The 23868-nt window shown below is 37.2% G+C and overlaps 3 protein-coding genes and 2 pseudogenes across 5 annotated transcripts; 1 reads left to right on the top strand and 4 right to left on the bottom strand.

Annotated features, from left to right (window-relative positions):
- Positions 1-2360: 2360 nt before the first annotated feature.
- On the bottom strand, positions 2361-3681 carry LOC104707225 (putative RING-H2 finger protein ATL37 pseudogene; annotated as a pseudogene). The gene has a single exon (XR_015563716.1). The product of XR_015563716.1 is annotated as a putative RING-H2 finger protein ATL37 pseudogene (transcript).
- A 791-nt stretch (positions 3682-4472) lies between these two features.
- On the bottom strand, positions 4473-5945 carry LOC104707224 (putative RING-H2 finger protein ATL36 pseudogene; annotated as a pseudogene). Its single transcript, XR_015563717.1, has one exon. The product of XR_015563717.1 is annotated as a putative RING-H2 finger protein ATL36 pseudogene (transcript).
- Positions 5946-8045: 2100 nt separating this feature from the next.
- Positions 8046-8683, bottom strand: LOC104707223 (RING-H2 finger protein ATL39). Its single transcript, XM_010423529.2, has one exon. The coding sequence runs from the start codon at positions 8540-8542 to the stop codon at positions 8141-8143; it is 402 nt and encodes a 133-aa protein (XP_010421831.1). The 5' UTR covers positions 8543-8683; the 3' UTR covers positions 8046-8140.
- Positions 8684-10034: 1351 nt separating this feature from the next.
- Positions 10035-10907, top strand: LOC147940116 (uncharacterized). Its single transcript, XM_087461155.1, has 2 exons — positions 10035-10145; positions 10212-10907. Exons 1-2 carry the CDS (start codon positions 10035-10037, stop codon positions 10905-10907), a joined length of 807 nt encoding a protein of 268 aa, XP_087317281.1.
- A 5205-nt stretch (positions 10908-16112) lies between these two features.
- On the bottom strand, positions 16113-22584 carry TOC75-IV (Outer membrane OMP85 family protein). The gene is given in 10 exon segments (XM_087460688.1): positions 16113-16231; positions 16234-16345; positions 16415-16549; positions 16551-16688; positions 16760-16906; positions 16909-17024; positions 21963-22059; positions 22061-22169; positions 22251-22348; positions 22441-22584. Coding segments are annotated over 10 exon segments (1215 nt in total).
- Between the last annotated feature and the right edge of the window lie 1284 nt (positions 22585-23868).

Raw genomic sequence — 23868 nt, 5'->3', positions numbered from 1 at the left:
TGTCATATCAACAAATAAAATAGCACCGTAAAGGCGCTAAAATAAAGTGTAACATAGCAGAAATGTAGCGCTATAATAGGTCAAGATTTCATAGCGTACTAAAAAATGCTATGATAAGTCAGGGGGCTATCATAGCTCCTCCTGTCCTAGCGTTTATGAAAGCGCTACCAAATCCCTATAGTAGCATTTTCAGTGTGCTAGTGATGTCAATATTTCTTGTAGTGGACTCTTGCATTTCCTAGGTTATTACATTCCTTAGGAATGATTTTTTCATAGAGCTTCTCACTTCTCAAATGAAAAAAAAAAAAAAAGCCAGGAATGTAATCTCCTCTAGTGGCCAATGTTTTTGCTTTTGGTTCTTTGAATTTGAAAAGGATGAGAGCATCTCTAAACTATACATTGAACTGTTGCTAGAGGAAAATCTTGACCAAGACCTTTCAGATGCTGAAATTGCATGGTCACAACGTGAGTGGTCAATCCATCACATGTTTCCGTCTATGAGATTGTTCTTCAAGTCTTTACTAATATCATGGTGAATTGATCACTTGAGCTCCATGTCTCCCTACGGAGAGATATAGAAGAAGTCGACGTTCATTAGTGATGTGTGTAGAATTTTACTCCAAATCTTTTACCTGAAAGACTACAGAACGACTGAAAGTGCACAGTAAATCAGTGTAGTATTTTAAGATTGATCCCACAGAGAGTAATAGCTAACACAAATTGAATTATAAGAGAAAGAACTATGGCTAAGAGTAAATACGAGATTGGGGTTTTGGTTTTCCTAATAATTATTGCAAATAAATAAAACGGTTTAAAACTATAAGACTAAGGCGTTGGGCGTTTTGGGAGTCATCTCAGGGTTTTCATGGTTCTAAGCAATATTAAGTGTAAGATCTAACAAGTAAATACTAATTTCGGTCTAGGTTCTCAACTACGAAACACTAATGAACTAACAAAGCTATTCTCATAGAATGAAAGTCTAAAGTCTTCATACTCCGTTACTCAACTTTCGCAGGCAACGACGCATGTCAACCAGCTAGTTAAACAAGTTCGATACATTCACCAAACTCCGCAACTCAACTTATGCAAGTTACAATGCGAGTGTTCGGTATAACACTAGTTCAGAGAAGTAGAATAACGCGGTTAGCGCTCCCGTTCTCTAGATCAGCACTTGGTGATCAATCCAAGCACATGCATTAAGAATAAGATGTCCCAAAAGAACTCTAATAAAAAAACGAAAATAAGATCTAACAACCTAATTGAAGCAAACCATGAATTCCCCTTGAATCACCCCATAAAACCCAACAAAGTAAACTACTCGCTCATGATGCAAAGAAACGACATTGATATTATAAAGTATAACATCAAAAACAAATCAATAAACAAAAAGGGGTTCAAAGGAAACTTCTCTATTTGTCACAAAAGTAACTTGATCCCAAAAGCAATGAAAGTATGAAAGTATAAGAAAGAGTAAAAGGGAGATTGGTTGATCTTCAAGCTTCAATGAAACGGCGAGCAAGAGACTTCTCTGGTCGTCTAGGGTCGCACGGCAGGGGCGGTTTCAGGAGGCACAAAGGAGGCTCTCGAAGTCACTTGAAGGCATACCTCAAAACCCTAGGTCTTAAGAGTATTTATAGGGTTTTGTTTAGGGTTAGGTTTTATAAGGGTAGAAACATTTTCTCTTCTTAAGTGCAGGACAAAGGGGGGGCGAAAGAGGCTTCTGTACCGTGGAGGAGGCTTGGACTGGGCCTCAGTGATGGTCGCTGGTCAGGCCTTCAATAAAAGCCCATCGGCTGATTTGTTCTCCTTACGTCGGTCTATAATATGTCTCGGTAAATCGGGCATATCTTCCGAATGATTGAATGGATTGACTTGATTCTACTTCGAGGAGAAAGATGACTCTTCCAGCTTTTCATAGACACCAAGCATGATAAATTTTGAGGTCTGGAAGTTCTTCAAAAGTGGTACGTACTGTAAAGTTCTGAATCTGTCATGAAACATGTTTTCCTTGTCTTTTGGTCCAAATTGCTATAAAACCTGTAAAACCTTGACGAAACCTGAAATATTTGATAATAGACTTTTTCTACCTAAATCTCATTAAGCTCTTCCTAAATGCATATGAAAACTATAGCTAATATGATTAAAATAATGATGTTAATTAGACAACTAATATTGTATTCCTACTTGATATGTTAGATTTGTTTTGGTCCTAATGATTGGTTTGGCTTTTTCCTCCGACGTTTTGACTTTGAAAATGTCTTTATGTTCTTCGTAGACGTAGAACAAGTACAAGTCCCACTCATGAGTCATACCCTCTTTATTAACTTGTTGACTACGCAACAAGATTTTATCTGACAGTTTTGACCTAATCCTACTTGTAGACAACTGAAATAAGAAAACTAAAACAAAAATATAATTTTATTCACAAACAGTAGGTATGCTTGGAACGGACAATGAAAAGTCAAACGCTAATTAGAGGCTCAATTAGGAACTACATCAGCACGACAAATAAGACACATATCTACACAGATTAGACCTTCTCTAGAATGAGGCGTTGGAACGACTGTTCACCTAAATCTTTGTCCTTGACTTGGGAAGTCTCTAACAATAGATCGTCCCTGCCAATTGTGGACGGAACATGATCTGCTTGAAAAGAGAAAGAAAGAGACTTAGATAGAGCTTGCCGAAGTGTTTGTTTTCCTTGAGAGAAACCGTTTCTCTCGCTCACAACACACCCACTCCTGTAGCCCTGTCTCGAACTCATGGCTTGAGGTAAAGCCATGTGGCTTCTCGTTATCAGATTCAAGCTAAATAATTGTCTTTGCACCTCCTCCGGTAACTGCAGAGTGAATCGGTTTAGATCCTTACCTAGTTGAACGTATGAATGTCCGGTCGAATGAGATCTCGGGTATAATATCTCATGAGCCATGCCCGAGCTCGAAAATGACCCTGTAGATTTTGATCTAGTTGTTCTATCATTTGCAATGTTGTTCCATGTCACACTACTATCTGTCAAGCTTATCTCTTCCGGGGATTCTACAACACCTCTCAGCCCATTTCCACTTTCAAGATCCATGCTTAAATATGGAAAGCTCTCGGCGGGTTTCATACACAGATTGGCACGGCAGACGGGACATGTTGTCTGAGAAGAGAGCCATACGTCGATGCAATTAGAATGGAAAGTGTGACTACATGGAGGCATCCAACGTAGTGTTTCTTCATCTTCAAACTCCTTTAGACAAATTGCACATTCCACTCCACCTTTTCCTAGCTTGAGCCTTTTGACCTCTGAATAGAGGAAAGACGGAAATGACTCGATGATTTCTTTCTCAACCCCAGTGGTTGTTCCGTTGTGCAGTACTTCATGGCCTTCCTCTGCAATCAATCTATGATAATAGTATGCAAATAATCCGAAGAACGAGCAACAAAATATTAAAATAGAGACAAACATCCCAAGAAATATTATTCCAACCGTTGCTAACGTCGAGATATTGTTCTTTTTATTGCCGTATGTGGATTCCCAATCTTGCTGGCAAGGAAAACAGGGGAAAAAGAAGATCTGCAATAAAGTACATGCTATGATCTGGTGGATGATAGTCATTATGTGAATGGTTCTTCTGTTATATCACAGTGGATCACTTAGGTTCCAAGTCTCTCCCGTTAAGAGCGAGACAAAGAGAAAAGGAGGTCACTATATAAATTTTGATTCGTAGATAATTCTAAGATCTGCCTGTCACGACAAGATATTAGATTTGTTTTGGTCCAAATGGTTTTTCCTTCGACGTTTGACTTTGAAGAAGTCTTTATGTTTACCGTACGTGATTGATTAAGGTTCTTCCTTCGACGTTTGACTTTGAAGAAGTCGTTATGTTTACGTAGGCATAGAACAAGTATATATCTCCACCGATTCTCTATTAACTTGTTGATTACGCAAGCAGACTCTTCAGATGGTTTTGACCTAATTAGACAATTGCATATTGCAATCTGTCGGGAAAAGTATCGTAAACATGGAACTATGGAGTAAAATCATTATGAAAAAAAAGGGAAGGTAATTCATAGTCAAAGGTGAGAAATTGGTTAAGGAACTACAACAGCAGGGGACATGTTTAGCAGTAAGAGAGTCAAACATATGTCTATAAAGTCAATGAGTCAGAAATAAAGATATGTACACTAGGCACTTGTACCAAACGCAATGTTTTTTTCATCGTCTTCTGAATTTGTTTCAGACTTCAAACATACATGAATTCTCTTTCACGTAAATGAATGAAGGAAACGACTCGTACACGATAGCTTCACCGTCAAGCCCTCGCTGCGGTTGCTCAATCTTGTATTGCCGGATAAAATAATTGAAGCAGTAAAATGCTTTGAACGCGATACTCCCAAAGGAAAACAAATTTATTCCCTTGTTTCTTTTGAAGTATGACATGATGCAAATTATAACATATCTTCTCACTTTGTAATGGGAAGACATAGAGTGAAGGTTACTAGTCTCTAATTGCAATATAACTTTTGTCTGGAATAATTAAATCTTAAAAATACATTTTTTTTCTTTTTTGGATTTCGCATACCTTGAGAAAACTGTATAAGATATTCCAAAGATGCTAATTGAAAAACTATATAATAACGGAGATCGACTTTTGAAGGGGTGAAACTATACATAGGTTATAGCTTCTCTAATCTCTGGGTTTGTCCAATAAAAAAGGTTATACCTTCTCTGGCATGAGGCGTTCGAACGACCTCTCACCGAAGTTGTTGTTCGTATCAGAAGTCTCTCGGAATTGATCATTCCTGTCATGTGTAGACCGAACAAAAGCCTTTGGAGCCTTTGTCCCAAGGCTTGAAAAGAGAAAGAGAGAGGAACCGCTTCTATCGCTCCCGCTCCTGTAGCCCTGTCTCGAACTCATGGCTTGAGGTAACGCCATGTGGCTTCTCCTCATAAGATTCAAGCTAACCAATTGTCTATGCACCTCCTCTGGTAACTGCAGTGTGAATCGGTCTAGATTCTCACCTAGTTGTACCAATGAATGTCCGGTTGAATGAGATCGAAGGAAGAATATCTCAGGAATCTGCCAGCTTGACGGTAACCCGGTAGATCTCGATCGAGGTATTCCATAATTTGCATTATTATTCCATGTCACACTATTACCTGTGAAATTTCTCTCATTGGGGGGTCCTTGAACACCTCTTTGTTCATTTCCCATTTCAACATCAATGCTCGGATATGGAAACCTTTCACCTAGTTTAAGAGAGAGATTCTCACGACATACCGGACATGAGGACCGAGAAGAGAGCCACACATCGATGCAATTAGCATGGAAAGTGTGGCTACAAGGAGGCATCAAACGTAGTGTTTCTTGATCCTCAAACTCACTTAGACAAATCGCACATTCTACTCCGCCTTTGCCTATCATGAGCCCTTTAACTTCTGAATAGAAGAAAGATGGAAAGGACTCGATGACTTCCTTCTCGAGCCCACGGCTGGCTCTACTGTGCAACAATTCATGGCCTGCCGCCTCAATCTCTGCACTATAGAAGGTCTTGTGCAAGCAACAAGCTACCGTGCTTAATGAGATAAACGTTACAAGCAAAATGATTGCAATTATCAATTCCGTGGAAAAATTGGTTTTCCTATTGTGGTCAGCAGATTCCGACTCTAGCTGGCAGGTTACGTAAGGCAAGTAATGGAAAAGGAAGAGAGGCAATAAAATACTTGCTACGATCCGACGGATGAGATCTCTCGTGAAGATATCCATTATATGAACCACCCTTTTGTACTCTAACCGGTGGATCACTTGTGCTCCATATCTCTGTTTAGAGCAGCAGAAAGAGAAGAAGAAGAAGAAGAAGTCGATCGCAGCAATAAGATCTGTTCGTCACAACACGATATTAATATTGTAATACTACTATGCTAGTTAGTTTTTGTCTGACTGATTGGTCTAGCTTTTTCCTCTAAAGTTTTGTTTTGAAGAAGTCTTTATGTCCACTGTATAAACGTAACACAAGTACCAGTCTACTAGTCTCCTCTCTGTTAACTTTTTGAATACGCAACGAGACTTTTCCGACAGTTTTGACAATTGTTTACGTCCTCAATGGGATGTGACTGACCAATAAGGAGCTAGATAACCAACATATGATTAACTAATAAACGATATGTGGTCATTATGATATACATATTCCCATATACCAATTCCATTAAACCGTAGGTATTAATATTATACACATGTAATTAATATATTGACTATAACAGAAATCGACGGGGTCTCACTGGTTCAAATGCTGCGGTTGCGGAAGATTGCGGAAGTGGGCGATTGCAGTTTCAAGCATTATTAAGTGTTTTGAACAACTGGTTTAGCGGGTTAAAATTGGTGCGTTTGCGGGAGGTTTACGACTGGTTGACCAGCGGGTGCAATAGCGGTTGGAACATAATAAATGTGATATCTAATATATAAATGTTTAAAAACACCAAAATTTTATTGAACTTGATTTATAATTAAAATTTATTAAAATAATAATTATTCAAAAAAAAAAATCATATTGAAATATTTATTCCTATATGCATTTGGCTTTTCACCAAAAATTTAAGCAAGTAATTTGATAAATGACAAACATATGTTTTAGATCGTAGATCTTTTCTTATTTCTCTTAGATCGTGGGTCAGTAGTTGCATCGGTAGGAATGGTCAAGTGAGAGTTGAGAAGAGTCATTGGTGATTTGTTTTAATATTTTTCACAAATAATCTTATTTTCTTAAATTTCTGATGAAATATTATATTTATTTAGATTTTTTTGAACTTATGTGCAATGTGCCATTAAATTTATATCAAGTTTTCCGGGTTATTGTTAATTGGAATATTATTTTCTTCTAATTGTTTATTTTATAATGTCTGCAATCGTATCCGTACTTCATTTTCTCCCATCCTTAATGAGTAAAATGGTTAGATAGAAATATAACAAAAAAAAATTTCATTATCATTGATTTCTTTTAAGTTTTTTTACAAAAAAAAAAAAAAAGAAAAAAAAAAAAAATCCAACCGCAATTGTGCGCAACCGCAAACGCTTGCGGGAAGCAGCTTTTGAAATTAAGTGGTTTGGAGCAGTTGGGAGCAATTAGGAGCGATTAAGAGCGGTTTGTGTGATTGGTTCCAATCGCTACCACCCGCAAATGCAGCGTTTGCGGGAGATAGCGAGAGAACCAGTCAACACGGTGCACCGGAACAACTTTTATTGACCATTGCGCAGCAAAGCTAAGGCCTCAGTTCTACGTTAACGCCATAACTTTGTTCCAAAATTAAAATCGAACTCAAAATTGTGTATATGTTTTAAGTGACAAGAATTGTTCTTAATTTACTATTTTAGATGCTAAAAACAATTAAGAAAAAATATGGTCAATTTTTTCCCATAGTTTCTAAAATAAAAATTGGCATATTTTCACATACCAAAATAGCTTTCTTTTCTTTTAATATAAAAATGATATGTGTATTTTTTACCAATTGACATAACTCTTTTTCAAATTTCATTCAGATGAGATCTTAAACCAAAAAAAAAAAAAAAATCACTGAAATGATGTAAATACAATTTTTTTTTCTTTATCAAATTGAGAAAATGTGTTAAAAAGAAAAGGTAAAAAAAAGTAATGTGCATTAAAAAAAAAATCATAGAAGTGAAAAATATTTGAAAACATTAAAACTGAATCCATGCAAAATAGTTATAGATGCTCACCACTACATGCAATTATGAATTGCTCATCACTACATGCAATTATGAATTGCTCATCGCTACAACATCGAATTATCACACTTAATACGCCACTATTTATTTATTTTTTCTTAGTACGTAAACCACCATTTGTTTTGTCAAATAACTAATTTAAAACGTCCCTGCAAGTGGCTCGCCACCAAACCATATACCACGTCGACATCGAGTTTGAGTTAGTTATTTGACAAAACAAATAGTGATTACTTATCGATCAAGTTCTAGATATCATCTAAATTCTACAACATCGAATTATCACACAGTTTTTTTGACCAAGAAAAGGAGTAATATCAATTTCGTCCGGAAAAAACTTATCTATATAAACACAATATTATTCACAAATACAAATTCTTGAACGGAAAATGTAAAGCAAAGGTGAGCTAACACGATTAGAGAACCACATCAGCACGACAGATAGGGCATGTGGAGCTATGAGAAAGCCAGATGTCTACACAGTCAGCATGAAAGACATGTACACAAGGTGGTACCAAACGGAGCGTTTCGTCGTCTTTGAATTCATTCAAACACACTACGCATTCTAGCTCGCCTATACCTGGCTTAATCCCTCTAGCTTCCTTGTAAACAAATGAAGGACACGAGTCAATGGCCTCAGGGTCAAGCCCTCGCGGTGGTCTCCTCGGACTCATTCCAGCTTCCTCCGACGTGTTCCCGGCTGAGGCAGACCGGTCTCTACATCGTCGGATGAAGTAATTGATGCAGTAAAACGCTACGAACCCGATGCTCGCGAACGCGAAAAAAATTGTGCCTTCGTTTCTTTTGAAGTATGACATGTTTCGGATTGTAGCATCTTCTTGAGATTTGTAGTGGGATGAGATAGGAGAGAAAGAAGTGGCGTTCACGTCTTCCCTTCGTAGTTTCTAGGTAATTTCCACGCGCCACCGTGCTTCTTCGTGTTTCATAATAAACAAGTGCAACGACTCTAGCACTTTCCTAGTTGCTAATTTTATAGTTGCTTAGACAAAAACTAATTTGAAGGAATATAAATGAGTTTGAATAGTTTTTGAGATATAGTTTACTAACACCGACCAAACTAAAAAACAAAAAAAGTCAAAAATGTCAATGTAAACCTGATTATATATTTATAATTACACACCGTAATGTCAATGTAAACATGATTAATTATAATCACATACCGTATATTACATAATGATGCGTTTGATACTATTATCTCGGTACCTGTGACGTCAAAAAAATTGTCGGTATGTGTATGTAAATTAATTTTGTACTCGAGCACATAAACATGTACACATATTTTTAAAAATGAGATTACTAGTGATTTCTTATAAAATAAATGGTATTTGATATATTGACAATCCTAAACCTGATCATTAAAATAAGTTGACTATATAGGAAGGCAATGCCAATTAGACCGACTAAGTGAGTGAGTGGAAACTGAATCAAAATGAACCGATATTGCATGGATGGTTAATTAGAACTTAGGAATTATGTTGAACTATATTATATGTTAGCCTAGTGAGACGAGATAACCATATATACTCATTAAGCAATATTATTGGATGCATGAATTTCTTTGTATGAATGTTAAATTTATTCATCAATTTTTTATTATTTTTTTACATTATATGTAACAGACGGGTGAAATGATATACCTTTGTAGAATATAAAAAATTGAGTCAAATGACGCCTTTTCTTTCTAGAGGCGACCAAAAGGGCAATTTTCGATTGGAAAACCGCCATCGCCGATCTCCTTCTCCTTCTTCAATGTGGAGTGTTCTTCTAACAAGTTTAGACAGTTACAAGTTTGGATTTAACGGTTTCTGTCTGCGACAGGTTTCTGTTAACAGTTTTCGATTCCTGTGTTTGTCGTGGGATAACTGCCGCAGAAAACCGTCATGGATTCTATTATATAAAGATGTCGGATTAGAGTCGTTTGTTCCCATACTTCACTCAATCGTTCTTGTTCTACTTTTACAAACAAAAAAAACAGTTAAAGATATGAGTGATTACGTGAGGAAATCTCTCCAGAATCTGGACTTGAGGATTTCTGATGCCCCAGTCTTGCTCCCCGTAGAGTTGTGTGGAAAAGCAATCAATTAGAACCGTTACTCTCTAATTGTATCGGTTGTGAATCCAAAGAAACAAAACCTTCGAGCGATTGTGAGCCAACTACCAAGAATATGGGGTTTTGCTGATGCTTGTCGCGGACGCATACTCGGTGATGGAAAAGCTCTGTTCATCTTTCAAACAGAGGAAGCACTCAATCTGGTTCTTCGACGCGGTCCCTGAGCGTTTAATGAATGGATGATATCGGTTCACCGTTGGTATCCAAACATCACTGATGTTGAAATGAAGATCATCCCCTTTTGGATACAGATCAGAGTTATCCCCATTCAGTTCCTCAACACTGCCATGGTGAACTACATTGGGGATTAAATAGGACATGTTGTGGACATTGATTTTGATGAAAATGCAAATCAGGTGGAATTTGTCAGAGTGCGTGTCAACTGGAACTTTGACACGCTATTGCGCTTTCAAAGGAACTTCCAATTTGGAGGAGGCGACAACACAATCCTGAAGTTCCGCTATGAAAGACTCAGAAACTTTTGCTCTGTTTGTGGATCGTTGAAACACGACAAAAAGTCATGCCCTATTGAGTTTGACGATCATCCAAGCGACGATGACAATGATGGAAATGAGGGATACAATCCTGATGACTACAACAACCCTGGTCAAGACAACCATGATCGCGATTCTGACACAAACACTCTGCAGACTATTGCACCGGATGGAGAAATACCAGGACTGCAGAGAGTCCTTGCAAACAAAGAGTTCATCATTACTGAATCTGATGACTCTGCCCCTAGTGCCTTCGAAGACACAAATTTAACTGCAGAGAGGATTCGTTATCTTTACACGAAGTATGCTAAGGGGAAAGATGTGATGCACCACGATCATCTTCAAGGTATTTTCAACATTGGAGCATCTTCTTCAAGGAATGGCATTAAGAGAAACCGTGAAGCAATGGAAGTGTTCTATCAACGCTGTGAGGAAGCAGCAGATTTGACGGTCCTGAGTCAAATCCGTAAGAAAGGAAGAGCGGAGTCAGAGGCATTTTGCAGTGGTCTGGATTTGGACGGAGGCGCGGGTGGCCCGGTACCCCCAATGCCTCCATGAGAGTTGTCTCCTGGAACTGTCAGGGCATCTGCTCGCCGCTGACACAATCTCGTCTTAAACGTTTATGTCGTATTTTAAAACCTCATGTCTTATTTCTGTGTGAAACTCTAAATAAGTGTAATGTTGTTTGTAATTTTGCTTCTATTTTAGGATATAACAATGTAATAACCGAACCACCTCTTGGAAGAAGTGGTGGTTTGGCAATGATGTGGACAAACGATGTTTCGTTGACAAAACTGTATTAAGATCAACGAATCATTGATGTCCATATTCACTTTAATAAGATAAGTTTTTATTTGTCTCGTGTCTATGGAAATCCGGTTCCATCTAGACGATCTCAATTCTGGGAATATTTAGAAGAGCTAGGTGAGAGTAGATCAGGACCATGGATGCTCGCGGGTGATTTCAATGAGATAATTAACAATGATGAAAAGATAGGTGGTCCACCAAGGGAAGAATGAACTTTCAGAGATTTCAAACATATGTTAACTGTCTGTGATCTAAAGGATTTAAAACATAAAGGAGACAGATTCTCATGGGTGGGAGAAAGAAGAAATTATACAATCAAATGTTGTTTGGACAGAGTGATGATCGACTCAGAATGGAGAGCAAGTTTTCCACACGCAGAGGCTGAATTTATTGAATTCAGTGGATCAGATATAAAACCTATCCTCACAAATATAACGTCATTGCAGAACACTCCACACAAACCTTTTAGATTTGATAAACGTTTAACTCAAATCGAAAATTTGGAAGAGGTGGTTGCAGAGAGTTGGAACTCATGTAAACAAAAGAACTACTTCACTATTTGCGACCAAATATCTGCTTGCCGAAAAGCCATGGCAAGAAGTAAACATCAGACAAATTTAAATGCTTCAAGAAGGATTGATTATTTTCAAACTGCTTTAATTTCTGCAATGGAGAGTATCCATTCATCGAAGAGACAAAGAATCCCTTGGCTACAACAAGAGCTAAACAAAGCCTATCATGATGAAGAATACTATTGGCAAAATAAGAGTAGGAAACAATGGCTCAATAATGGAGATCGAAACACTGCATATTTCCACGCAAGTACAAAAACAAGGTACGCCAAGAATTATATTTCTGTCATAAGTGATACAGAACACAATATATATCAAGGCGATCATGAAATAGGACGTCATGCACAACAGTACTTTACAAATGCGTACAAAACAAGTAGAATTCCAGTATCACCATTGGACTTTGGTGACTTCCCTGCTACAGTTACACCACAAATAAATGCATAACTCACAAAAGAATTCAGTGCTGAGAAAATTTATGAGGCTTTAACCTCGATAGGAGACGATAAAGCACCGGGACCTAATGGGATGACAGCTCGATTTTACAAACAATACTGGAGTACTCTCGGCCAAGATGTTATACAAGAGGTGAAAGAATTCTTTGATACTTTCTATTTGAAGTCTGGTCTTAACCACACAAACATATGCATGATTCCAAAAGTTGATCCACCAAACTTTTTATCAGATTTTCGACCAATAGCACTATGCAATGTTTTGTACAAATTATATCAAAATGCTTAGTGAACCGGCTTAAATTGCGTCTTGACAGTATCGTTTCAGATACTCAGGCTGCTTTCATTCCAGGAAGGCTAATAACAGATAATGTTGCTAATAACAGATAATGTTATGATAGCACATGAGATAATGCATTCCCTGAAATCAAGAAAATGAGTCTCACAAAACTATATGGCTATCAAAACAGATATTACTAAAGCCTATTATAGAGTATAGTGGAATTTCTTAGAAGTTACAATGCATTTGTTTGGTTTTTCTGAAAAGTGGACCAATTGGATAATGGAAATAGTTCGATCAGTTAGTTACTCTGTGCTTATCAATGGTGCACCACACGGAACGATCATTCCTGAAAGAGGAATACGACAAGGTGACCCTCTCTCGCCGTATTTCTTCATCCTGTGTGCAGACATCATGAGTCATTTGATCAAAACAAGAGTCCAATCTGGTGACATCCGTGGAATTAAGATCGGAAATGGTGTTCTTGCTATCATTCATCTACAATTTGCAGATGACTCCTTATTCTTCTGCCAAGCTAACTCACGAAATTGTAAAGCAATCAAAGAAGCTTTTGATGTCTATGAATACTATTCTGGACAAAAAATTAACACATCAAAATCTATTATTACTTTTGGATCACGAGTTCATGGACACAGACAGAGCAGATTAAAAACGGTATTGGAGATACCAAACAACGGTGGAGGAGGAAAATACTTGGGGTTACCAGAACAGTTTGGGACTAAGAAGAAAGAAATGTTTTCCTACATAATCGAGCGAGTAAAGCAACGAACTGCATCTTGGAGCACAAAAAAATTGTCATTAGCTGGAAAAGAAATAATGTTAAAATTGGTAGCTTTATCGATGTCTTTCTATTCAATGACATGTTTTAAACTGCCTACAGGGATTATATCAGAAATTGATTCAGTTTTACAAAGATTCTGGTGGGAAAAAAGAAATGCAGAAAGAGGAATACCTTGGATAGCATGGAAACGTTTACAGTATTGAAAAAAAGAAGGGGTTTAGGATTCAAAAACCTATCTAAATTAAATGATGCATTACTTGCCAAACAAGCATGGCGTTTACTTCGCTGTCGAGACAGTTTATTTGCAAAAATTATGAAAGCAAGATATTATAGAGATTGTTCAATCCTAGATGCAAAAAAAAAGAGCTAACCAATCCTATGGTTGGGCTTCTATTCTAGAAGGACTGGAGTTAATCAAAAAAGGTTCAAGATTCATCATTGGTGATGGGAAGACAGCTCGAGTAAATGTTGATAATGTTATCCTAGCAAACCCTCCAAGACCAATAACAAGTATTCATCAAGATAATATGCAGAGTGTGTCACAACTGATTTTCGATACAGGATCCTATTGTACTTGGTCTCAAGAAAGATTATCCGAACACATTAATCTCTCTGATCATCAAGAGATTCACAAAATTTATTTGTCAAAATCAATTTCCCAAGACAAATTTATTTGGCATTATAATAAATCAGGAGAATACCCTGTTTGCTCTAGATACTGGCTTACTATGCATCATCCAAATATCAGTCCACCACAAGCAGCTATCCCTCATGGTTCAGTACCACACAAAACAAAGATTTGGAAACTAAAGATTCTGCCAAGAATAAAACATTTTCTCTAGCGTATTCTATCCCAATCCTTACCATCAATTACCAGACTGAATTCTCGTGGCATAAATTTGGATCCTATTTGTCCAAGATGTTTCAAAGCAGATGAGACTATAGACCATATTCTATTTCAGTGTACACATGCTAAAGAAATCTGGGAACTCTCCAATATACCAATTCATTTATTGCTTCCTGCAACTTTCACCAGCGAACAGTTTATTTCCATCTTTTTGGATTCAATATATGATAGTGATATCCCTTCAATCACTAAACAATTACCATTTTGGATACTTTGGCACATTTGGAAGTCTCGAAATAATTTCACATTCAACTCCATTCAAGACAAACCAATAACAGTATTATTACGAGCCAAAGGTGATGTTGCAGATTGGAATAATCATAATTCTCAAACAAACCATCATCAAACACAATTATCTCACAACTCCAATCAAAAATGGAATCGTCCTACTACAACCTCTTTAAAATGTAACTACGATGCAGCTTTTGATTATAGTATTTCAACAGCAAAGGCAGGATGGATTCTTCGTGATAAGAATGGAATAAGTAATGGTTGGGGTGCTATGGCTTTGGGCTAACTTTATCTCCTTTAGAAGCTGAAGCAAAAGCGCTATTAACAGCAATGCAGCAAACATGGATAAGAGGAATCACTTCAGTTTGTTTCGAAGGAGATTCAGAGATACTGACAAAGATTTTAACAAACAAGGATGGTGATCTCTCTTTAGAGAACATTTTACAATACATACGAGAATGGGCCGCGAAATTTAAAGAAGTACAGTTCAATTTCACAAGAACACATTGTAATAATGTAGCTCATTTATTTGCAAAATTTGGTTGTATTTGTTCTGAGTTCTACTCAAGTTGTTTTTCACCGCCAAAATGGCTTCAAAACCAATTGCATTGTGACTTTATTCAATCATCAATATAACAACATCACTTTCAACGAAAAAAAATGTAACAGACGGGTTTTTCTGATTTTCTCTACAAAGATGAAAATCTGATCTTTAAAATCAAAGAAGAAAGTTAGTTAGAAATCAGGAAAATAAGAAAAAGAATCTTGTGTTGTGTATGTGAGAGTGGAAAGAATTTGAAGGTGAGAGGGGAAAATTGCATAAGGTAATCTATTATGAAGTGACTTTGTGTACAAAAAAAAATGTAGACATGAAACAAAAAACCCACATAAAAACTGTAGAATTAATTAATAAAAATACAAACTCTCTGGAATAATTATAAGAGTTTTGTCAATGAATTCAAATGAAGTAATTAGAGACTTAATCCATTAAAATGACAACAAAAATGCTTAAAATTTGTTCTTTACAATTTTTGGTTGGGATTCTACTAATTTCCTTTCAAATGATAATATTATGAAATCCACTATAACAATTGAATAACACCAACATTTAAAAGAACAAAATAAATAAATAAATTGAATAATACCAGAAGTCATGGTATTTTAATAGAATGAATGCATATACGCAATCCAATAACACATGAATTGAAAAGAATTCATATACTCTCTACGTTTCATAATATAAGATGTTTTAAAAGAATTTTTTTGTTTCATAATATAGGATGTTTTCAAGTTTCTATTTAATTTTGTAGATTAGTTTAATATTTTATATTATGCAGTATTGTTTCTCATTGGTTGAACTTTTAAAAGTAAATATTTCTTAATTTGTATGTTTTTGGTTAAAACATCATATATTATGAAACGGAAAAAGTATTACATAATTGGATAATTTGTATGTTTAAAAATATATATTTTTCTAAACTAATTATTATTATATTTTTGGAAAAATATTACTACGTTTTGCTATTATGTTATATTTTGCTAAGAATTGTATAATTTAACTGTTTAAGACAGTGCGCTGCATGCATTTACGATGGAAGTATTAGAGCTACTTGCGATGCATGCATTTATGTAATTAGACAGTATCGCATAAACCAAAGTATTAGAGGTAAAAAAAAAAAAAAATAGGAGTACAAAGTCTTCAGGGCATCAACTTAGTATCTCTCTCTGAACCTGAGAAACAGAGCACCCATTCCATGATTGTGATGTATAGTATCTTGCACCTGACCAAGTTTCACACCCAAACTGTACAATGAACCATGTCCCATTTCTTGTAAACCGCTGTTGGATTTCCTTTCACATCCTTTGAACTTTCCAAATCGTTCCCATGCTCAGCAAAGGCATACACATATGTGTGCGTCACAGGAATTCTAATCTCAGCACCAACCTATTCAATTTTAACAACATAACTAGATTGTTATAAGGGTCCGATTAAAGTTTTGTTTTAGTAGTTAACCTTGAGAATGTTTCTAGCTGCACCGAGCTCTACAATGTTGTGGCCTCGAACAGAGTTAGGTCCACCAAGAACAAAAGTATCATAGCTTGGAGGATCACTTATGCATCCATCGTAATGGCCATGGAAGACTAGCTAGAACATGTGGTTGTGGATTACCTGATCCTTCTTCTACTTGCTTTAGTTGAATGAATCTTATTACTATTAGTTGGTGTCGGTTGAAGAGAGAGAAATTTCTTCCTATACTCAAGCCTTGGTCCACCAGCCATTTGTGTTACTATTATTGGAGTGTGTGAAACAATCTCTAATGTAGCAACAATAATATCTATCAAGGGATTTTTACAAAACCTGAAAGACATTCCTCTCTACAACAATCGCCCCATTCACAAGCTTGGTGTTGTCACGAGTTATGTTGGCTTGTAGAGAGGCTATGTGATCAATACCAGTGCCACTTAGAGTTGTTGAAGGTTCATTAACACTGATTCCACCGTTAGGCACGACAACAACAACCCATTTTGCAGAGACTTTTCTTTTTCATCTCGGGTTATTATCTCTTTTAACATAACTCCATATGTGAATTCACTATGCCTGCTTAAGTTCTGCAAGTAAGAAACTACGAGTATTAAGGTGCTTGTGGGAGAAGATTACAAGTTGACTTTAGGACTTTCTTACCTCAGCTATATAAGATTTAAGACAATCTCGATATTTGAGTTCAGATCATCAATGATCTATCATTGGTGCCATGAAACTTGTTTGATTGCGATTTCAATGGCGAAAATTGGGAATTTGGAGATGTTCGATGGTGCGAGCTTCTATGAGAACAAACAAGAGAATCAATTGAAGGTTCTTCAAGATGGTTATAAGCGTTTCTGTGAAGCGAAGATTGTGCAAGCTTGGGAAGATGGAGACGCGAGCTGGTAAGTAGCTGGATCAACCTGAATCATCTTTTCAACCACCTTAGGTACTAGATTCTTCAGATATGTTTTTGTGTAGTGTTGAGGATGAAACCTTGTCTTTAGAAACCAGATCTAGCTTACGACAGAGAATTGAGATGCCGGTGTTTAACGGATCTCAACCTTAGGAATGGTTATCGAAGGTAGACCATTATTTTCGTGTGAGGAAGTATATGGAGATGGATAAATTGGATTTGGTTGGCTTGAGTTTCACGGGAGTTGTAACAAAGTGGTTAATTGGGAAATGTGCCGCAACGAGTTTTTTCTTCGCAAGAGTTCCGTCAGCGACTATTTTGTAGGTTTAGAGAAGCTATTGAGGATGATCCGGGGAATCGTTTATTTGCTATTAAGCAAAATGGCTCTGTAGCATCATAGGTGACTGAGTTCGAGGATCTTTCGATTCAAGTACATGGTTTGGAAGATTCTCATCTAAAGAGGATCTTTTACAGTGGATTGAAGCCAGAAATGAGGAAGGTTATTAAGATGAGAACCTCAAGAACTTCCTAACCAAAAGGATGCACTCCTATGGATGGAATCTAGTGCTTTTTGTTAGCTTGTGGGAGAAAAGACAAACAAGTCGTTGATATCACCTCGACTATATTCTAAGCCTTTCACCAAACAATTGTTTCTTCAAAGTGGATCTTTTAATTCTGCTGCCAACCAACAAAAATTGGCTCCACCAAGACAGAGACATTCTGTAGAAGAGCTGGATGCAATGCATAGTAAAGGTATATGTTATCCCTGCAAAGGAAAATATGTCTGTGCTCATGTGTGTCCCTTGAAAGAGTTGCAAATATTGACTATGGTGGATGGTCTATAACTGGAGGTTTTGGATGATGAGTTTCAGTGCTATGATGTGAAGAAACTATTGTTAAGACCCGAGTGATAAGCTGTTTATCTTTGAATTCTTTTTGGGAAAACATTCTCCTTCGACAACTAAGCTGCAAGGAGCTATTGGCAAGTATCATGTCATTGTGTTGTTGAATTATGGTGTTTCTCACAATTTCATTACTCCTACTATTTCCAAGCGTTTGAAGTTAAATATGAGTACAGACTGTGATTTGGAGGTCATGTTCGGGAATGGTGTTTTTGTTCATGGTACTGGAGTCTGCAGAGGAGTAAGGTTCTAATTGTCTGGTGTGGAGTTTCAAAGTAAATTTATTTCTTTGGAACTTGGCGTGGTGGACATTATTTTGGGAGTAAAATGGTTAGAAACTCTTGACAAATGTGTTGCTGATTGGAAGGCTCAAGAGTGGTAGTTTACTTACAAGGGCAAACACATTACCTTGGTGGGTGATCAGTCACTTAATCGACCTTCATTATCCTTGCAAGTGGTGGAGATTCCTTGTAAACAAGTTTTGCAGCAGGAATAGTTGATGGTATTGGTACTCAACTCTTGTCTACAGATAAGCAAATGGATCTGACTTTTTCAGCCGTGTTTTGGTAACGCTTAAGCCACATTACAAGCTTTGATGAATAAAGTGTTCAAACCCTTTCTACGGAAGTTTGTAGTGGTATTCTTTGACGATAGTTTAGGTTATAGTGTTAGCGTGGCTTCACATGTGGATCACTTGGCTAAGGTGTTGGAGAGATTGTTACAACATCATCTTTTTGCCAATTTAAATAAGTGTTCTTTTGGAGTGTATTAAGTCGAGTATCTTGGTCATATTATTTCGGCAGCAGGTGTTGCTACTGATGTGACTAATATTGACGCTATGAAGAGCTGGCCAATTCCTGCTAACGTTAAGCAACTTCATGGATTTTTGGGGCTGACTGTCTATTACACAAAATTTGTTCACATTATGGTGTTTTAGCTAGGCTTATTGTCTGAAATGCTTAAGAAGGATCAGTTTCACTGGTCTGCAGTGGTGCATGATTCTTTTGATTCATTGAAACAGGTTATGGTTTTGGTGCCAGTTCTTGGTTTACCTGATTTTAACAAAGGTGTTTATTTTAGAGATTGATGCTTCTGGTTTTGGGAGTGTGAGCCGTGTTAATGCAAGAAACACATCCTTTGGCATATTTTAGTTATGGCCTAACTACCAGAGAGCAGTTGAAGCTGGCATATGAACGTGAGTTGATGGCCATTGTGATGGCGATGTTGAAGTGGAAACATTACTTGTTAGGTAGAAAGTTTGAGGTGCATACTCTTATTCCTCTTATTCTTCATGAGTTTCATGACAGTATGTTAGATGGTCATGTGGGGATATTGAAAACGTTTAAGCGAATACAAGAGTATTTTCATTGGAAAGGAATGCAGAAAGTGATACATAGGTATGTTACAGAGTGTTCTATTTGCCAAACCAATAAATATTCTACCTTATCGCCTGCATGCTTGTTACAACCATTACCGATTGCTACGACCATTTGGGAGGATATTCTCCTTGACTTTATTGAAGGTCTTCCAACGTCTGGTGGGGTTAATGTCATTCTGGTGGTGGTTGACCATTTGAGTAAAGCTGCCCATTTCTTGCGTTTGAAACATCCATTTAAAGTTGTAGATGTTGCTCATAAGTTTGTCTCCAAGATTGTCAAGCTTCATAGCTTTCCTCAAACCATTTTGTCGGATAGAGACCGTATATTCTTGGGCAAGGTTTGGACTGATTTGTTCAAGTTGTCAGGGACTTAGTTGAAGTTTAGTACTGCTTATCATCCTCAAACGGATGGTCAAATGGAGGTGTTGAACCGGTGTTTGGAAACATACTTGTAGTGTTTTGCTTCCAGTCACCCTTGAGCTTAGCATAAGTACTTGTCTTGGGTAGAGTTTTAATATAATACATTGTATCACTCTACTATTCAGACGACTCCATTCTGTATGGTTTATGGCAGTTACCCTCCTTTGCTTCTTTCTTTTGAGCCAGGGTGAACTGAAGTTTTGAACTTTGCGGTTTAGTTGAAGGAGCGTGATCTTAGCCTCTTAGGTTATTACGTCTCAAGGCCAACTTGTAACATGCTCAGGAGATTATGGAGAAAAATGCAGATAGCAAGCATCGACATGTGGTGTTTGTAGTTGGTGATTGGGTCTACTTGAAGCTGGCGGCAAAGTATTTTGGGCCATTTCAGGTGTTAGAGCGTATTGGCGTTTAAAGTTACCAGCTTCTTCCAAGATTCACGATGTGTTTCATGTCTCACAACTTAAGGCCATAGTGGGTGATCACATACTGTGCACTCTACTGATCCACAAGAGTTAGTGGAAGATGAATTCTTGTTTCCAGATGGTATTCTTACTTTGCGTTTTGATGCAATGGGTGGCCGTGAATTCTTGGTACATTGGCATGATAGGCCTAATTCAGAGGATTCTTGGATGTTTTCTAAAGAGTTTGTTCGCTCATTCTCCGGGACGGGAGTATTGATACGGTTCATCTGACTTATTTCCGCAAGAAGAAGAAGATGCCATTTCAGGTGGAAGTAGAAGAAGTTGAGAGTGACATGGCAAGAGGAGATTGGTTGTCTAAGGGGAATAATGACGTGGAAGTCGTGGGATGATTGGTTTGAAGGAATGACTGTAAATGAGATAGAAGGTTCGCCGTTAGAGTTTGATTTGTTGTTAAATAATAGTCGTTTAGCTCATTTGTCATTTATGCTTAATATGTGTGTAATCCATCAAGAAATGTGCTTAAGGTCCCTTGCGATGTGCTTTGGTGATTATCTATGTTGATCGTCACATTTCAGATTTAAGCTTCCTTTGTAATTTTTTCTGAGTTTACAATCTTTGTAAACTCGTTTGGATTTCTCATTGAATAAAGAAGATTTATTTCATTATTGGAGTTCAGATCATCAATGATTTATCAGTACTCATTTTGAAGATACGATTTCTGAGATTTTTATCAGCGTTATGCGATAACAATGTTAGAATATTTGAGAGAAGAAACATTTGTCTCTTCTCTTTAAGGGAAGACAAGAACAACAAACTAAAACTTTTCTTTATCTCTGAAGCTTGTTATTTACATCAAGACAAATTTGGTTTATATAGAAAACAAATAAACCCAACAACACAATGACTTATGTCTCTTCACACTTCTGCCACTTCAATGAAACAACACAAACTGTAGCGTCAAGACTGAAATGTTGCAACTGTTAACCAAACTAAATTATCGACCAACAAACAACAATCCAGTAGCAGAAACTTGCTTGTCTTCATGTTGGGTTTTTATCTTTTTCTCTTCCAACATTACTCCATTAGTGAATGTACTATCGTGGGTGAAGTTCTGCAAATAAAAAACTGGGATGATTAAGGTATTTGTAAGAGAAGAATACAAGTTCACCATACAAACTTACCTCACTTATAGTATCTTTAAGAGAATTTGGATCCACCAACATTGGATTTACAGGCACTAATTCCTCAAAGCTTGTTCCCCTTTTGCTGTTGAAGAAACTCACATTGGAGATACAATTTCTAAGAACTTTAAATATGTTAGGTGAGAGCAGCAACTCAGTAGCAGAGACTTGCTTATCTTCATGTCGGATTGTTACCTCTTCCAACATAATTTTATTTGTGAATATACTATGGCGGGTGAAGTTGTGCATGTTAGAAAACAGGGATTATTAAAGTATTTGTGGGAGAAGAATACAAGTTGACCATATTGAACAATCAGGACTAGTAGCTTTAGGACAATCTTGATTCACCAACATTGGAGACACTACTTCCTCTTTCTCAGTGAACAATGGGCTAAGTTTTATGTAATCGAAGAAGCACATTTTTGAAAGTACGGTTTCTAGGCTTTTGAACACTGTCCAAACAACGTACATACTCAAGCTTAAAGCAAAGTTCATCCTAAGAGAAAACCAAGCGTATATAAGGATCACAATATCAAACTACATAAATAAACCAGATAGGTATCATATGAGAAGAGTATGAAAAACTAGTGTACCATCTTATAAAATTCAAGATGTTGCTAGTGGACACAAAACTCTTGAGAGAGTGATTAATGCCCTAGATCATTCGACGTTCCAAAGTACAAGACCCAAGGTTATTGAAAAATGCGTAATAAATTCACGATTAGATGATGAAGCATATAGCAAATTCAGTGGAATACATTAAAACTTGCCAAATTCAGTAGATAATATATTACATACCAATGACGGATCAAGACTCCATTTTGATGATCTCTGATCTGTCTCATTAAGCTTGATTTCAAAAATAAGACCTCCATTTTCCTCATCTGAATGTGGAATAACTATGGACTTAATCTTCCTCACAGCTTCGTTCAAAACTTCCATCAATATTAACCTGAACGAAAACCTCTAAATCCATTAATTTGTTTATCAAAGTGAAACGACCCGAGCCGTTTTTTTTTTTTTGAAATAATAAATAATAGTAATAATAATAGTAATAATAAGTAGACTACAACTAGTGGTCCCATACCCACTAGCCACCTAACAACAAACACAATCAACAGCAGAAATAACCGATACCAATATCCAATAATAATCCAATAATTATAACATAAACAATATCCAAACAATCAACCAACAAGAATCATAGAACCAGCAACCTAGCAATGGTTCTAATGACCCAACTCTAGCAGCCTAGCAATGCCAGACAACAACCAATCGAGTCCCTAGAACATCCTGCTCTTCATTGCCTTGATTCCACGATCACACTTTGCCTTTACCTGCACCACAAACACAAATTGCAATGTATGAGTATTTTATAAACACTCAGTAAGGCAATCCTTCCATCTACTGGGCTATACACACAAGCAATAAAGACATCTATAACCATCAACCAACAATCAACAATCAACAATAACAAACCAGGACTCTGCGTCGACCGACACCTAGCATGCATCGATCGACACCAGTTGGGGTTGCGTCGACCGATGCAAGGTTCACTTGCATTGACCGATACTCCCATTGCATCGACCGATGCATGCTCGACGTAGCACGAAAACCCTTGGTTTTACGCGCCGTACTTGCACTTGCATCGACCGACGCACAAAGTGCATCGACGGATGCACATGCCGAGCATCGTTTTCGCCCGAAGCTTCTCGCCGGATCTTCGTTCCTACAACCACAAAACTCGATCCCAAGCCACAAGAAAGCTTCCTAACGTCCCAAATAACATTCTAACAAGCTAAACAACACAAAAACAAGCAGATTAGAGAAATCTCCAGCTTAGATAAACCATGGTCATGCACTTACCTTTCCCAAGATGATTCTGAAACGTAAACAAGCAAGAAAACACTTCCAGGAAGCTCCTACAACGACTCCAGATACAGCTCTCTACAGGAACAGCCTCAAACTCCCAAAATCTCACCAAGAACACTTAGAACTCTTTTCCTCTCTTCTTTTCTCTCAGAAACGGCTAAACTCGTCGAATGAGACAAAACACTCGAGTTAAGGGTTTTCCCTAACCCAAAACGCAGCGTTTAACTTAAACTCGTCCGCACTAAACCGGCTATGCATCGACCGATGCAATCCCTAAACTAGGATTTCGGTTCGCGGATGTTACAATTCTCCCCCACCAACATAGATTCGTTCTCGAATCTCGAACAACCATCA

This window comes from Camelina sativa, chromosome 8, assembly GCF_030686135.1.
Source record: "Camelina sativa cultivar CO46 ecotype springtype chromosome 8, ASM3068613v1".
NCBI lineage: Eukaryota > Viridiplantae > Streptophyta > Magnoliopsida > Brassicales > Brassicaceae > Camelina > Camelina sativa.
The sequence above is the reverse complement of the archived record's forward strand: the minus strand, read 5'-3'. Positions and strand labels throughout refer to the sequence as shown.

Bases quoted from the DNA above. Each gene is read 5' to 3' on its own strand.
- LOC104707223 (XM_010423529.2), bottom strand. From the start codon at position 8,542: ATGTCATACTTCAAAAGAAACGAAGGCACAATTTTTTTCGCGTTCGCG.
- LOC147940116 (XM_087461155.1), top strand. From the start codon at position 10,035: ATGATATCGGTTCACCGTTGGTATCCAAACATCACTGATGTTGAAATG. The intron at 10,146-10,211 runs GTGAACTACATT...AATGCAAATCAG, and splicing joins AGTTCCTCAACACTGCCATG to GTGGAATTTGTCAGAGTGCG.